At 42.1% G+C, this 15,128-nt stretch overlaps 1 protein-coding gene across 1 annotated transcript; it reads left to right on the top strand.

The window, feature by feature from the left end:
* The first annotated feature begins 1,264 nt into the window (after positions 1-1,264).
* On the top strand, positions 1,265-12,924 carry LOC137152989 (retinol dehydrogenase 7-like). The gene is made up of 5 exons (XM_067547914.1): positions 1,265-1,288; positions 4,338-4,668; positions 7,208-7,466; positions 10,307-10,470; positions 12,235-12,924. Exons 1-5 carry the CDS (start codon positions 1,265-1,267, stop codon positions 12,483-12,485), a joined length of 1,029 nt encoding a protein of 342 aa, XP_067404015.1. The 3' UTR covers positions 12,486-12,924.
* The last annotated feature ends 2,204 nt before the right edge of the window (positions 12,925-15,128 follow it).

Here is a 15,128-nt window from a genome sequence, read left to right as displayed (position 1 = left end):
CTTCACACAGTGTCTTGTTGGCTATTACAGTCAGTGTTCATCTTAGAGCATGCAAGGTTGGGGTTTTTTTTCCTATGGCTGCTAGAAAATGATGTGACGGAAAATCAAAACCTGAAGAATCACGAAGTGGGAGATGAAAGTGCTGACATTTCCCAGCCCCAGCCCCTGCATTCATCTCCCCAGATAAAGTGACTGGTGCTGGGTTGTTTCCTACCTCTGGCGGAACACAAAATAGCAGGGATTTGAAATGTATTTTTATGGGTTACAATTACTTGTGACTGAAAATATTCATAAAAGACTGCAAATCACTGAGCTGAATTAGAAAGCTGAACTATTCACATAGCAGGGTGGCAAGACACCACTGTACTAAAATGTGCTAACACTCTGAAGGCCCCACATGCTCTGTGTAGGAACAGCTCGTGTTAAGGAATGGGAACTCCACATGGTTGCTCCTGGCGTTTCTTCCACTGACAGTGAGGTTCGCACCTCCACAGTAATAGCACAGGGGTTGATTCCCAAAACCTTTCCAGCCGTGCGACCCATGTGGCTCTCTGGGATGTGCCTGAGCACTGGGCCATCTGTGTGGGCAGTACACTGTCTTTGGAAACCCCAAACCCCATGAGCTTTGCGCTTGAAGGAGCCAGGTTCCATTCTGTTAGGAGCTCCCCAGAACACCTGGAAGGCTTTGCAATGTGCAGAAAAGGAACTCACACACATTACTGCTGACTCTGTCAGTGTGGACTTCTGTAGGGGTGCCTTTGAGCCTGAAGGAATCTGTCAGAATACAGCCAGCCCCCCTCACCCTCCACACCCACCAAGCTGAAGCCCTTTAAAGCACCCACTGAAGTGGTCTTGCAATAAAGGTGCCCTCCACCCCGCCCCCCATCCACATTCACCTGCACCTGGATCTACCAGTTTCAGCTTCCTTCTACTCACAGAAGCATGGGGCTCTGTTCTTCATTTGTCGACTATCTCAAAGTGTTCCACAAACCCATTTCTTTACCAACCAGCACGTGTCCTGTAGACATGTAGTAACATTATCTATAGCTTTTAACAATTACATGGGTCTAAGTTATTCCCAAGCTACCTCACATAAAACAGTAGGATTGCAAAGGCTTAACTGGAGGTAGGATTTGCCTTGAAATATTTAGTATAAGTATGCTATAGATACATTAATCAGAGTGTTGAATATGGAGACTTAGTGGGTGTCTCCAACTATCAATATGATATTTTCTCTGGAACTGTTCTGGTTTTAGTGATAGCGATGTCAAAATTGACAGGCCTGAGCGTATGTTCCTTTTTTGTTTTTCACAAACTTCAAGCGAGTGGAAAATCTTTATTTTTATAAAATTTCAAAGAAAATGTCCAAAATTTCTTAAAATTGCACTAGTTTTGCATACTTTTTGTTAACTCAGAACCTGGCAATTTTCATTAAACAAAATTTTAACAGAGAATATTTTCCCCAGTTCTGGAACCTATAATCTGTCCAGGATCTATAATGGCTTCTGATGGTGAGGAGATTGGCAGAGGGCTCCAGTAGAGGAAAAAATACTGGGGTGTGAGTGTGCATGGTATGATGAGGAGAAAGAGGTTTGGATTTCTGGAGGGACCTAGAATGATGAGGGATGGTGGCTGAGAGACAAATACTAGTGTCTCAATATGTAACATTGGCCTCTCAGCATGTTTCTTTCAACTCTGCTTGCTTGGTGCATCACTTACTGCTAATGAAACTGAAAGACTGAGGCAAGAAAGAGCAGTCAGATTGTCCTTTTGCTGTGTGATCCATGGGGGCCAGTTCAGCCTAGGCTTGGCAGGGTGTATGGACAAGACAGCCAGGCAATGCAGGACTTCCCCTCTGAGCCCTATTGAGGAAAATTAATATCCTAGAGCTGAATATCATCTGAATGGTTTCTTGAATGGTTACTTAATTTGCTGGCATAATGGTAGAGTGGGCTGCGAGTTATTCCTTTTCTGCCTTATTGTGTCTAGCTCAGCCAAGAATTCTAAATCAACAAGAACATGAAATGTCATTGCCTGGCACCTCTTTGCAAAATGCTACTGCAGCATCCTGACTTGAGACTTCATCCTACAGGCTTCAATGCCTTAACATCCTCAGCTCCTGCATGCAATTTCCCAATGGCAAATTGTCACAGTGAAGCCACAGAGAAATTCTGGGAGCTCCTTCTGGTGCTCTTGGGAGATGAAATGTCTCAGACTCACTAACCTATTACAAAAATTATTCAAAAGTATCCAAGTACAAAGACACTAGAATTCTTGTCAGACTTAACAGGGATAAAACCAGAAAAGAAAATCTCATTAAAATATCTAGTGAACTACCTGAAATAGAGAAACCAATTCACATCTCTTTAGATTACAGCTGGTCTGTTTACAGCAAAGAGTCTGTTCACACAAGTACACAGCCATGTATGAAAAATTAAACCATACCTAGGGCCCCAATTCTATTCCCACTAAATTCAGTGAGAGTCTTTCCACTGGACTTCAATGGAAGTTGAATCAGATCCCTAATCTTTTCTCTATTTGCTTAACTACATGTTAAGACCATCATTAAATATTGTCTAATATACCATAGGTCCAAACCAGTGTCTAACTTAGGCTGTATCCAATTGAGTAAAATATGCTCATCAAATAGGTGTCAATTTTGTACAACGGTGGTACAATTTTTTCCACTGCATGACAAAAGTCCTGCACATCCTCACTGCCAGATTCTAAGACCTATACTCATACAAATTTATTTCTACGGGGCCAGATTTTGACATCATGTGAACCATCAGTGTGAATCTGGGCTAACCTCAACGGCCCGAAAGGAATACAAACGAAAGTAAGATTGCAGGGATCAGGCCTGGTATTTCAACATCTCCTCCTTGTTTCAATATTCACTTACCAAAATAGGTGATTATTGTGTGATATTTTGGCTATCTAAATGAATTTTAAAAACCAAAAGAATTCTGATTTCTAGGAGAACATAAAAATGGGAAAGGTTTGGGGGAGGGGGTCATTTCATTGCTTCAAGGATTTAAAAAGTGATCAAACACTTCTCTAAAACGTAATCATTTTTTGAAATGCTATGAAAAACCAACAGTAAAAGACTCAGAGGCTCAATCTGGGCACCTAAAGTTAGGCAATTAATGCCATATTTAGGCACGTAAGCAAAAGTACACTTCAAAAGTCCTGAGCAGCCCCAGATCCCATCAAAATCACTGAGAGCTGCAGATGCTCAGCACTTTTGAAAAACAGACTTTTTCTGTTCAGAGTGTCTACATGTGGATTTGGGTATCTAACTTTAGGCATGCAAGTTTGAAAATACTGGCTTAATTCTCTGCAGACACAACCCCCTTGTCCCAGAGCTTCAGTTTAACTCTTGCACCAATCCAAAGAGCAGGTGCATCAAAAGCCAACCCACGACAATGAGGAAGCATGTGTGAATGCGGATTCTCAGCATGAATGAGAATGTTGTTCTACATTTAAGCATGCAACACTGTAGCAACTCATACTGAACATTCTTGAATCCTCATTCTCACAATAAAGTTAGGCTGAATAATCAGTGATCTCATTAGCGCTTGCCTGCTATAAGCATTTCCATTCATTTTCCACTTATTTAGATAGATAGGTATAGATAGATAGATAGCTTTTTACAAAATATAATGACATATTTTAACTAGTTAGAGATCAGAATTAAGTAGGTGAGAGGGGAGATAGTGAGAGAGACAACAGATTCACACACAGCCCTGAAGTTCTGCATTGCTCAAAGACTAGAGGTTTAAAGAAAGCAGATTGTGAGCACCAGCATTTTGACATTTACAAAGCACACAACAAAGGAGTCAGCGCAATTATTAGTATAGCCCAGACTTTTTTGTTCTCGCTCAGAGCTCACAGTTTCTTTGCTATGAAGTGAAGAAGCATTGTGGATGGTAAAAAACAGCTGATCATAGTGAATTGCTCTCCTTTTCAGCAGAATTCTTCTCTCTCCAGCAGTCCCCTCAATAATCAGCAGTGTTCACAAAAAGAGGCACGGCTGCTAGTCAGGTACATCCTTTCTTTCATCCTGAAACATTCTCCTATCACCTTGCAGACTAGGGAGAATGGCAAGTGAAGCTGTATCTTGAAAACAATGGAAATCTATTGACAAGGAAGTTTAGAGGAAGGTTCTTACAAACTATGCCTAAGCAGCTCACCCTGCGCCCCATTTTACTCATAAGAAGACAGAAAAAAGCTGGAACTAGACACAAAGCTTTTATAGGAGCGGTGTTTAAATTGGAGATGGATTTAGTAGATTTGCTCCATTGAGTTTCCAGATCTCTAACATTATTTGTTTACAGCCCTTGCTTTCAGACTCAGTGCAGATAGGAATTTTGGCTTCCATACTATTCGTCGTCATTTGCTGGCTCATCCGAGACAGTCTCAGAGTGAAAGACCTGAATGGAAAGCACATCTTTCTAACAGGATGTGACAGTGGGTTTGGGAACTTGCTGGCTAAACTACTTGACAGAAGGGGATTCCACGTCATCGCTGCATGTCTAACAGAAAAAGGAAGCCAAGAACTACGAGCCTGCACATCCCTCTCGTTGACGACCGTGATACTGAACTTAACAGATTCCAGCAGCATTGACAGTGCAGTGGAGTTTGTGAAAGAAAAGACAGATGGTGAGGGTAAGTGGTATAATTACTAAATATGCTCTAGCATAAAGCAGAAGAATTCTGGTAGTTACCTTCCATAATAACTGCACAGGAACATTTCTTATACTGATTAAGGTTGTACTTCAGTTCTATGGTTCTATCTGTTTAGATATTTATCAGCAGAAACAACCCTAGTTCCAAGAGTGTTTTATGTTCCAAAAGCCAGTTTCAGCATTTGCCCGTCACTTTGATCAGTCAGGGGACTTCTAAATATCAGATTCTTTATATTTTAACCATCAGAAAATATACTTGTACACATTTTTAAGTGTGACTCAGCTTCAGATAAAGAACTCAGCTTGTGTAGTGCTAATCAGAACCAAGAAGCACTTCATTGACCTACTTAAGCAATAAATCAGCCTAGCCAATTCAAAATGCCTGGCAGAGTTCACGCTCGCCTCTTCTGGGAAAGCAAAGGGTTGGTTTTTGTTATGTCAACAAGTTTGCTTTTTGTAATGCTCACATACCGATGACGTTGATGGTAGCTATCAAACAGGGACATTGTTCAAATCCATCATTCCTTGTGGATTGTCACTACAATGGCACCTCTTTGTACCAGAGAGAGCTACTGCTGTGTGCACCAGTGAATTTATTAATGTGTAAGAGAGAAGAGCATGTGTCTCTGAACACCTGTGAACAGAGAGTTTGATCATGTCTTGGCGGCTGCTTTTGGCAGAAAACGTTAAAAAGTTTGTCTTGGTTCCTAACCAAAGGAATTCTTCCGCTATGGCAAAATGTCCATTCCTTTCTTACCTTCACATTAGCATGAGAAATAGGGCACTGAGCACAGATTTGTTATGGTGGCACACAACAACTTGACTTATCTGAAAAAAAGCATATAGTTGTACTAGAAGCTGGCAAAGTTGATCAATGAGGTCCAAGAGCAAAGCAAAACATTTTTATCAATAAGGCTTTCTTTAATTTGAATAATTAGCTGCTAATTTCAATTTGGTTGTTCTAAAGTCCAAAATCAATTCAATCTTAGTATTATTTCATTGTGTTACCTCCAGTGCACTGTGTTACCTTCAGTGGTGGGACTAGGAAAAAATAACCAGAACTCATCTCTTCCAGGACTTTACTGAACATGTCTTCACCTACCATATATGAAAGCATTGTGGTCTCAGTCTAGTCTACATGGGACAGGCCACCACAGCTAACACTCATTGATTATACCGCTAGGGTGAGATTACAAAGAGGCCAAGCACTGAATTACCATGGAGTCTATGCTATCCTCTCCCTCTGGAAACGGGCTGTCCTGAGGAGGGTGCTGTAGGCACATTAATAACACGTCATTTACACAGCACTATTTATCCATAGATCCCAAAGTACTTTACAAAGACGGAGAAGCATTATTAACTCCATTTCACAGATGGGTTAACTGAGGCACAGACAGCTTCAGGCCCACATTCCCAGAAGTGTCCACCAATTTAGGTTGCCTAACTTAAGACACTTAGTGTATGTCTAGACTGCAATTGGAAGCAAGGCTCCAAGCCCAGGTAGACAAACTCATGCCAGTGGGGCTCACACGAGCATGCAGAAACAGCTGTGGGCATGTTGAGTCCAAGCTTCGGCGGCTACCCTGAGCCTCCGCCAGTGCCGCAATGTGTCACAGCTCTTTTTAGCATGCTAGAGCAAGTTCCACTAGCACTTGTCTGTCTACCCAGACTGGAAGGCTCACCCCCAACTGCAGGGTAGACACACCCTTTGGGTCTAGTACTAAGGTGGGGAAGCCATCTGAAATCATTTTTCCGTTAATATTTTATGCAGGTCTAGTTTGGAACCATTGTCTAAGGCAATGGTTCTCAAACTTATTTCATCACGCCCACCCTTCTTTGTGTCTGTAGTCCTTCATGCCAGCCCTCTGCCCACCGCTTCATGCCAGCCCTCTGCCAGCTCTGAAGGCAGCACCATGCCAGCAGCAGCAGCACCAAAGTAAGGGAGGCAATGTGAAAAGTGATATTCATCAATATCACTTTTTACAGCAGCCTTAGCGCCCCATTGCCACCCTTACTTTGGCGCTGCTGCTGCCACCCTGAGGCTGACAGCCAGAGCCCTGCTACCGCCTTCCAGTGAGGGATTGTGGGGGGAAGGCGAGGCCAACCCCAGGCTGTCTGGGTGGGGGGAGGTCTGTTGTCCCTTTTATCCCCTCCACCTCATCTCCTGGGTGTGCACAAGCCTTCTGCACAAGCCCCAGCTGCCCAGGACTGACAGCTGGAGCTTTTAAAAAAAAAAAAAGTGCATGCAGCTCACGCCTCCCTTGACACATTTCCATGCCTCCCATAGTCTGAAAACCACTGTTCTAAGGCATTAGGAAGGTGAAAGAAAATTTGCCAGCTGTACAGTGTAAATTCAGGTACTCATGAGGAAACTACAGCCAGTCAGCTACATTCATCTTGTTAAATGGTTTGCAAAAGGTGAGCGCTCGCAGTCTATTGCCATAATGTCACGTCTCCAGCGCCACTCACGGCTCTGATATTGGCACTTACTGAAAGTGATATTTTTGACATCCTCTTAGGGCTCTTTGGCTTGGTGAACAATGCTGGAAGAGCAACGCCAACAGCACCAACCGACTGGATGCAGATCGACGATTTCCACACCATTCTGGATGTTAATCTGATGGGGTTGATTGAAATCACCCTGAAGCTTCTCCCACTTTTGAAAAAGGCTAAAGGAAGAGTAGTCAATGTTGCCAGTGTTATGGGTCGCTTGGCATTTTTAGGCGGTGGCTACTGTTTGTCAAAGTGGGGTGTGGAAGCTTTCTCAGACACCTTGCGGTGAGTCCTTAGCGATATATTTGTCAATCTAGTCCTGGATTTCTGATACTCTCCAGTTTGCAGCTGTTTGAATCGGAGGCTGTGGTTGAGCTCATAAAACGTTTGAGACCAGCTGTGAAATTCCAACCCCCATCAGAGTTTGGGACGTTCCCTTCAATGGGGTTTACTTTGGAGCTTTCTCTAATTTTATTCCATTTTTAACAGCGTTAACCTTCCTATACAAAGTCCTAGAAATGCAGCTTTGGCTCAGCAATCAAGGTGAAAACCCAGCATAATTAACATCTGAGATGTCTTGCTCTGGGTAGAATCATAAAGATTAGGGTTGGAAGGGACCTCAGGAGGTCATCTAATCCAACACCCTGCTCAAAGCAGGATCAACGCTAACGAAATCATCTACTGATCTACATCCCATGATTTAGTCACTTTGCCCCTATGTCTGAGGCTGCCTTCACCAGCTGGCACCCTCTTCTGGCTGTGTGGGGTGCTACACTGAGTTTGACTCAGGTTATGGCTATACTAACGGCGGCAAAGTCGCCACCGTCAGATCGACTTATCTGGATCGATTGAGCGGTCAGTGTAGACCCGCTCAATCGATCAGGAAGTCGACTCTAGTAATCCACCTCCTAAAGTGACATAGCGCTGCATCTACGGGAACGAAGATCCTGTTGGCACAGTGCAGTGAAGATGGCGCGCAGAAGGGCAGCACAGCAGTCAATGGGAGATACGCAAGCTACTTTGTGTAGCTTGCGTAACTTCTGTCGACTGCAGCCGAATTTCCAGGTAAGTGTAAACCAGGGCAAAGTGTCTCCCCTTCACACAGTCAATATTAATTTCTTGTTATGACCCCCTCCCCTCCAGCCAGACCCTTATTAGTCTGTGCCTTTTGGGACTAATAAAGGGTCAGGAGTCCTGTGGCACTAGTGAAGGGCAGCCAATTCTAGGTCCTGAAGACCTGGGGGCTTTTCTTGTTTCAAAGTCATTCCCATACCTTGTGTTGGAGGGTGGTAAGGGAATGCAAGCCCAGCTCGGAGGCACTGTCTGAAGCACCTAGAACCAGTTCCTCCCAGATCCTTGCTGCTCTCTGAGCCAATTTCTACCTAACCTCCTCTTTAGGCTTTCCCCAGCGCTTTTGTTCTCGTTCTCCTGCTCAGGAAGGCTGACTTCCCTTGCAGCTCCATGCCAGTCCATTGAAGGGATCTCTTCTCTGTAGTTCCTCTGGTTGCCACCCTCCCCTCCTGCTCTGCAGCCTTTTATCTTTAGAGCTGTTGTAAGGCCATCAATTCGCCCCATCTGAGCAGGCAGCCAATTTGCCCATTAAGCCTTTTAGTTGCCAAACCAGTCCACGGCCCCCAATGACAACCTAACACTGTACTCTGAATTAGACATTAGCTGTGTTGAAGGGCAGAAAGGTAGTCAGAAAATTAAAAAGAAATTATCTAATTTAAAGTAGAATCAAATCTGATCTACTACAGATGTTTAGGAACTGTTTCAATTACTTGGATTTTAAAAGTAAAGGTCTAGAAACTGATTTTTATTTTTTAAAATTGCAATCAATGAAATTATACTTTTGTTTATACTGATAAATTATGGTGAGTAGACTGCCCTGGATTTGCACACAGAATTCCTTTTGATATGATGGGTTGGTAATTCTATCATATCACAGGTACTTTTTTTGTCCTATTTAAATATATTTTATAATTAGCCCACATTCTCCATAGCATGATCTTTGAGCAGAACCCCAGGAAAATATTCACAAGGGGTTGCTAACTGGCCTTGTCAGGAAAAAAAAATACACGGGTGCCCTATGGTCATTTCTGAGTTACGAATGGTTTAAGCCAAAACCATACTACTGCTAAATGTCCTTGTTATCCCTTTTATCCCTGAACTCTGCTACCCTTATAGTCCCATAATAATCTAAGCACTGGTGAGGCTGAGCAGCAATTAGGCACTTATGTCAAAGATACTTTACACACAACTTTGGAACATTATACTCAATGAGGATCTGTCTCGCTGCAGTCAATGGTGCGATGCTCATTTATAGCAGTTGCAGATCTGACCCAGAGCATGTGGTCTCCTCTCCATAGGCAGGTAGAAGTGGTAAAAGTGACTGGGAGCAGTTGTGAACATTCAGATAAAGCAGAATTTGTCTAAGAAACAAATTTAGCAGCTAATGTGAAAGTGTGTTCAATTCCACTGCATTGTTTGGAATGGCACATGAATGACTCAGCTCCCCAAAGGTCTCTGAAGCTGCCTCCTGGGGGAAAGAGGCAATTTGCATGGTGAAGGAGCTGAACTGCAATGCAAAATATGTGCTCTAAACATCTGTTCCCTTTCCTATTAATTACCAGCCAATGAATTACCCTTTAGCCCATGAACATTTAACCAATGATATCTATGGAGTTTAATGATTCTGCCCAGCTGTGTTTTGCTTTCAGATACTTTCAGGTTGTCAATGGCCTACCAGCAGAAGTAGATTAAAACAGAGCAGCGGGAACTGGAAATGTTTATTTCTGTTCTACAGCTTTGAATAGAAATGTACAGAGTTTCAGCTAGAAGATGTGTGGCTCAAATGGATTTGGGAGTTACCTTGATGCTTCTCTGTACAGTGGGTCTTCTCCTGTGGGAGGTTACAACAGAAAGACAATATGCTATATAATAATGTTAATTTGCACATTTTTGACATTTTGTGAAAACCAGAAATAAATCAATATTTGACCTTTATGTTCTTAAGGTACAAGCTTTCACTTTGGTTATTACTTAACCAAATATTTAAAAGGTCATGTCATTGTTGGGTGTCCCAGGATGAAAACATTCCCTATTATGTTTTATTTCCATTCCAGGAGAGACATGCACCATTTTGGAGTGAAGGTGAGCATTATTGAGCCGGGATTCTTTAAGACTGGAGTAACTAGTTCAGGGGTCATTGAGAGAGACCTACTAAGACTTTGGAACCAACTAACTCCTGAGGTCAGAGAATCCTATGGAGATAAATACTTTGTTGAGTGTAAGTACAAATACTTAAACATCACTGACCTGGAACATCTTTAATGGACTTGGTTAACCCTAGTTATGGACAAACCTTTATCTCCTTTGGAGTATAACTGTCCTGTTGGAATGAAGCGTGCATTCTCTTGGTGTTCTTATTAGATTGGTGGAACATGTTCTGGTTCAGATAACTCTCGGAAAGAATGCTATTCAGTTGACAGAGTGCTCTATTGATGGTCTGGTAAAACATATCATCCTTTGTCCTCAGCTACTGACAGCTAGAGAGCCAGTGGCAGAGATCTCATGCTGAGTCTTCTGATTATGGAATAAAGAATTTTTTAAACCTTTATTCCATGCTGTGCAGGACATAAAGAAAGTGTCTTCACCTCCACCTTAGTATCTCCACAGTTCTGATCAGCAGAACTGCTCCATGTGGTGAACAAGCTGGTTAGCCTGGGCTTTTATCACTAATTACAAATGAGTATTCCTTTGTGGAATCAAAGAATTAATCATAGAATTGATTAATAGAAGGCCTGGCCTGAAACTGGGTAGCCTGAACTGTGATGGAAGCCCTCAGGTTAAATCATTGACAGTATGCCCCAAACTGATACTGAGATAAAGATGCTAAAATCCCACAGGATGTCTCAGGACCACATTTAAATGCAAACTCCTTTTGTGAACTCTGGCCCTTTTGATGTCTGTAAACCGACATCTCCTGTTCTGATAAGTATCAGTACGTGCCCCCCGTCTTCCTGGCCCCATAGGAAGTTACTCCATACAATTTAGCATTTTAACATGTATTGTGTAGCCACCCATCTTTGGGTGATAGCCAGGTACCTGATAACCACATTGTATAATCAAGTGACTCTTTGGTCTTTCCTGTGAAAACATCTGGTGTACCCCATTGTACATATAATTGTCTTTCCTGTTAAGTATAAACTGTTAATCAAATTCCACTATACGATCAACATGTAAATGAACCTAAGCAACCCCTATATAAGTCTTTTGTATCTGGTAGCCAGGTGATGTACATTTGCCCAGCATCCAGACATGCTGCTTGACTTACCTATAGCCACCTGGGTTTTCCCTATGGCTATAGTATTCCCCATAGCTATGGTTATGTGATTGTGTGTGTGTCACAATTAAAGCTGCACCCAATCCAACTCTAAAATGTAGCAGACATTCTTTTCCACGACACCTTGATACTAGGTTTTGCATGTCTTTGCCTTGCATTAAACTCCTCACTCATCCAGGCAATTCAGCACTATGTTGAACAGTCAATATACTTCCCTATGCTTTACAGAATACATATTTTTTTCAACATAGTATTTCCTCTTCTGCTACAGGATTTCCTGTTCTGCTGCAGATTAGTTTTGAGTTACTCTTACAGGATACAAGAACATTATAGAGAATTAGCGGGCCAGAGGAAGTGTCAAGAAGAAAGAAAGTGAAGTTTACTTAATAAATATACTTAATTCAGGCTACAAACATCAGGGAGACAAGCAGCAAAACTTGGAAACATACAGTATACAAAGCCTGTAGTTTCATAGATTAATTATGGGCTATTGAATCTTTGTTTCATGAGCAGCAAACAAACAGCTATTACTAGCATAAAAACAGAACCATTTCTAGAACTTTACAGTACAGTTAGTAGCAACATTCAGGTATGGAGAGCTTCTATATCTCTTCTATTTCTTTACAGATTTTTAGCTTTAAACAATTTAAAATTATTTTATCAGAAAATGTTTCATAAGCATTCAGGGGCTTATTTTCTTCTCTGCAGATATAAGAGCTCAAAGATTATCAATGAAAAGATTGTGCGACTCTGATATTTCTAAAGTCACAAAATGCATGGAGCATGCTTTGATAGCAAAATACCCCAGGACACGCTATGGAGCTGGATGGGATGCAAAGTTCTTTTGGCTGCCCCTCTCCTATGCACCAACCTTTCTATCTGATATGATGTTGCGTATGCTGTTCCCAACTCCAGCAGCCAATGGGAAATCAGTATCCAGCGTTCCAACTGACCTTTAATATGTAGCACACCGGGGTCAATCTGAAGTGGTGATTGTTATGCTTGTCAAAACCAGCTGTTCTCTTTTCTACCTATAAATAACTGACTGCTTTAATTCTCTTCAGGAAACAATTTAATTGTTATTGAATTTCAGTCTGGAGAAAGTTTTTCTTTGTTTTATTCATTAGAGATATATTTGCAGTATCTCTGTGTTATAACATTCACCTGCAGAGCTGGTCAAATAGTATTTACCAGATAAAAATTTTGGTGACTTTTGGCTTTTTATTTCCTGAATCAGTCCTGCTATATGCAAATCTATTCTGTTTTTAAAGTTGGACCAAACCTCAGCCTATGAATTATTTCATGGTGGTATGCAAAATGCAGAATTGTTAATCTATATATTCAAATGGGTAGAATACACATTTACTCAAGCACTGATACATCTATTATAATAATAACATCCATAAACCAGTGGGAGAACACTTTAAACTCCAAGGGCACACTGTCACTGACCTGAAGGTTGCTGTACTTCTCCAAAAAAACTCCAAAAACAGACTTCAAAGAGAAACTGCTGAGTTAGAAATGATCTGCAAACTTGACACATTCAAACTGGGTTTAAACAGAGATTTGGAATGGCTCTCTCATTACAAGAGGTAAATTGCTTTGCTCACCCATTTTCACCTCCTACTCAATGACTGTCATTAGACCTTAAGTAGCCGGCTTTCATCCACCTCCCCCATTGCTCTGTATGCACCTGTATATGTATATAATGATCCTATGTCTTTCATTTCTACCTCTGCATCTGAGGAAGTGAGCTGAGCCTCATGAAAGCTTATGCCTGCTAAAATTAAATTTCTTAGTCTTTAAAGTGCCACAGAACTCTCGTTGTTTTTGCTGTGTACAGACTAACACGGCTACCCCTCTGGAACACATCTATTCATGTTGAACATGGGTATTTGACTGAATCATACACACTAGTCACTGAACTTCACAGATCTGTGAACACTGAAGGCTTAAATTTGCTCAAATCAAGTAAACCCTTAGCATTTGAAAAATATTCACGAAATTTTAGTTCCGGTGTTCAACTACATCTATGTGCCTATTTACCATTCAATAGTCACCTACCATAATAGAGATGATACACAGGATACTTCAGCAATATGCAATATAACTGACAAACAATCAAAGCCAGTTGGTATTCCATTGCCACAATATTTATACATTACCCTGATTCCTAATTTTAGTATAGTTTTGTCTGACAAATAATATATATTTACATGATGATTTTTATCCTGGGGGATCCCAGAGTGTTTTACATTTCACCCCATACTAATTTCTGACAGGAAGCAGATCATTTTGTTTAGCATGCTGTTGATTAATTTAACTATGTGCAATGCACTCAGCATGGTAAAATACCAATTGAGGTTATAGTAATAAGTACACTATAGGTTTTCTCCCCAGTAAGCTGCTGGCCAGTGACTGACATGATGGTGTGCATAGCGGTTTGAAAATTGATAGGGTAAAGGTTTTGTTTACATAGAGATTTGAGTTGCTGATTAATCATTAATATCCAGGTCAATTACATTTACAAAAGTATCACAGCAAGTCAGAACTTAGAATGAAAAAAGGGGGTTCATTGCACATGTGTGTGTGAAATTAAAGTACTGCATTCAGATTCTACTCTCTAACAAATGTCCTCGGAGAAAGCAACTTCATTTTACCTCATTTGATGATAAACACATATTTATAAATATTTTCCTCAGTCTGGTTCGATGGCCTCAGAAATAGTCCATATGAGAGAAAAACAAGGTTACTTACCAGTAACTGCTGTTCTTCGAGTGATTGCTCATGTCCATTCCACTATAGGTGTGTGCTCGCCTCTCTGCACAGTTACCCGGAACTTTTCTCCCCTTAGCAGATCCTGTAGGGCCGGCTCTGGTGCCCCCTGGAGTCCTGTGCACATGCCGCGGTATATGAGGCACTGCCGGCCCTACGCCACCTCAGTCCCTTCTTTCTGCCAATTCCGGCAGTGGGGACAGGGGGTGGGTTATGGAATGGACATGAGCAGCACATCAGTTACTGGTAAGTAACCTTGTTTTCTTCTTCGAGTGATTGCTCATGTCCATTCCACTATAGGTGACTAACAAGCAATACCTTGGCGGTGGGTTGGAGTTACAAATGAGCTGTCCGCAGCACTGCTCTGCCAAATCCTGCATCCTCTCTCACCTGTTGGATGATGGCGTAGTGGGACGTGAAGATACGCACAGACAACCAGGTGGCGGCTTTGCAGATGTCTTGCACGGGCACTCTCTTCAGGAAGGCTGTATACAAAGCTTGGGCTCTGTTGAGTGCGCTGTGATGGTACCCGGAAGCGGCACCTTCGCTTGCTCATAGCAGAACTTGATGCAGGACATAATCAACAAGGAGATGCGCTGGGTGGAGACAGATGAGCCTTTCATCCGGTCCGCCACTGCAAGGAAGAGCTGTGTCGATTTCCGGAAAGGCTTTGTTCGCTCCAGGTAAAAGGCCAGGGCTCGTCTCACGTCCAGCGACTGCCATCTTCTCTCCTCCTCCAAACCATGCAGTTTGGGAAAAAACACAGGGAGAAAAATATCTTGGTTACAATGGAATTGGGAAACCACCTCGGGCAGGAAGGCTGGGTG

Source organism: Emydura macquarii, unplaced genomic scaffold (assembly GCF_026122565.2).
Source record: "Emydura macquarii macquarii isolate MOO-44397 ecotype Brisbane River unplaced genomic scaffold, CSIRO-AGI_Emac_v2 contig_1253, whole genome shotgun sequence".
NCBI classification, from domain to species: domain Eukaryota; kingdom Metazoa; phylum Chordata; order Testudines; family Chelidae; genus Emydura; species Emydura macquarii.
The sequence above is the reverse complement of the archived record's forward strand: the minus strand, read 5'-3'. Positions and strand labels throughout refer to the sequence as shown.

What these genes read in the sequence shown, in the direction of transcription:
- LOC137152989 (XM_067547914.1), top strand. Translation starts at nt 1,265, where the DNA reads ATGTCAAAATTGACAGGCCTGAGC. An exon ending in CAAAATTGACAGGCCTGAGC is followed by an intron (nt 1,289 to 4,337) that starts GTATGTTCCTTT and finishes ATTTGTTTACAG; the next exon opens with CCCTTGCTTTCAGACTCAGT. An exon ending in GCTTTCTCAGACACCTTGCG is followed by an intron (nt 7,467 to 10,306) that starts GTGAGTCCTTAG and finishes TTTCCATTCCAG; the next exon opens with GAGAGACATGCACCATTTTG.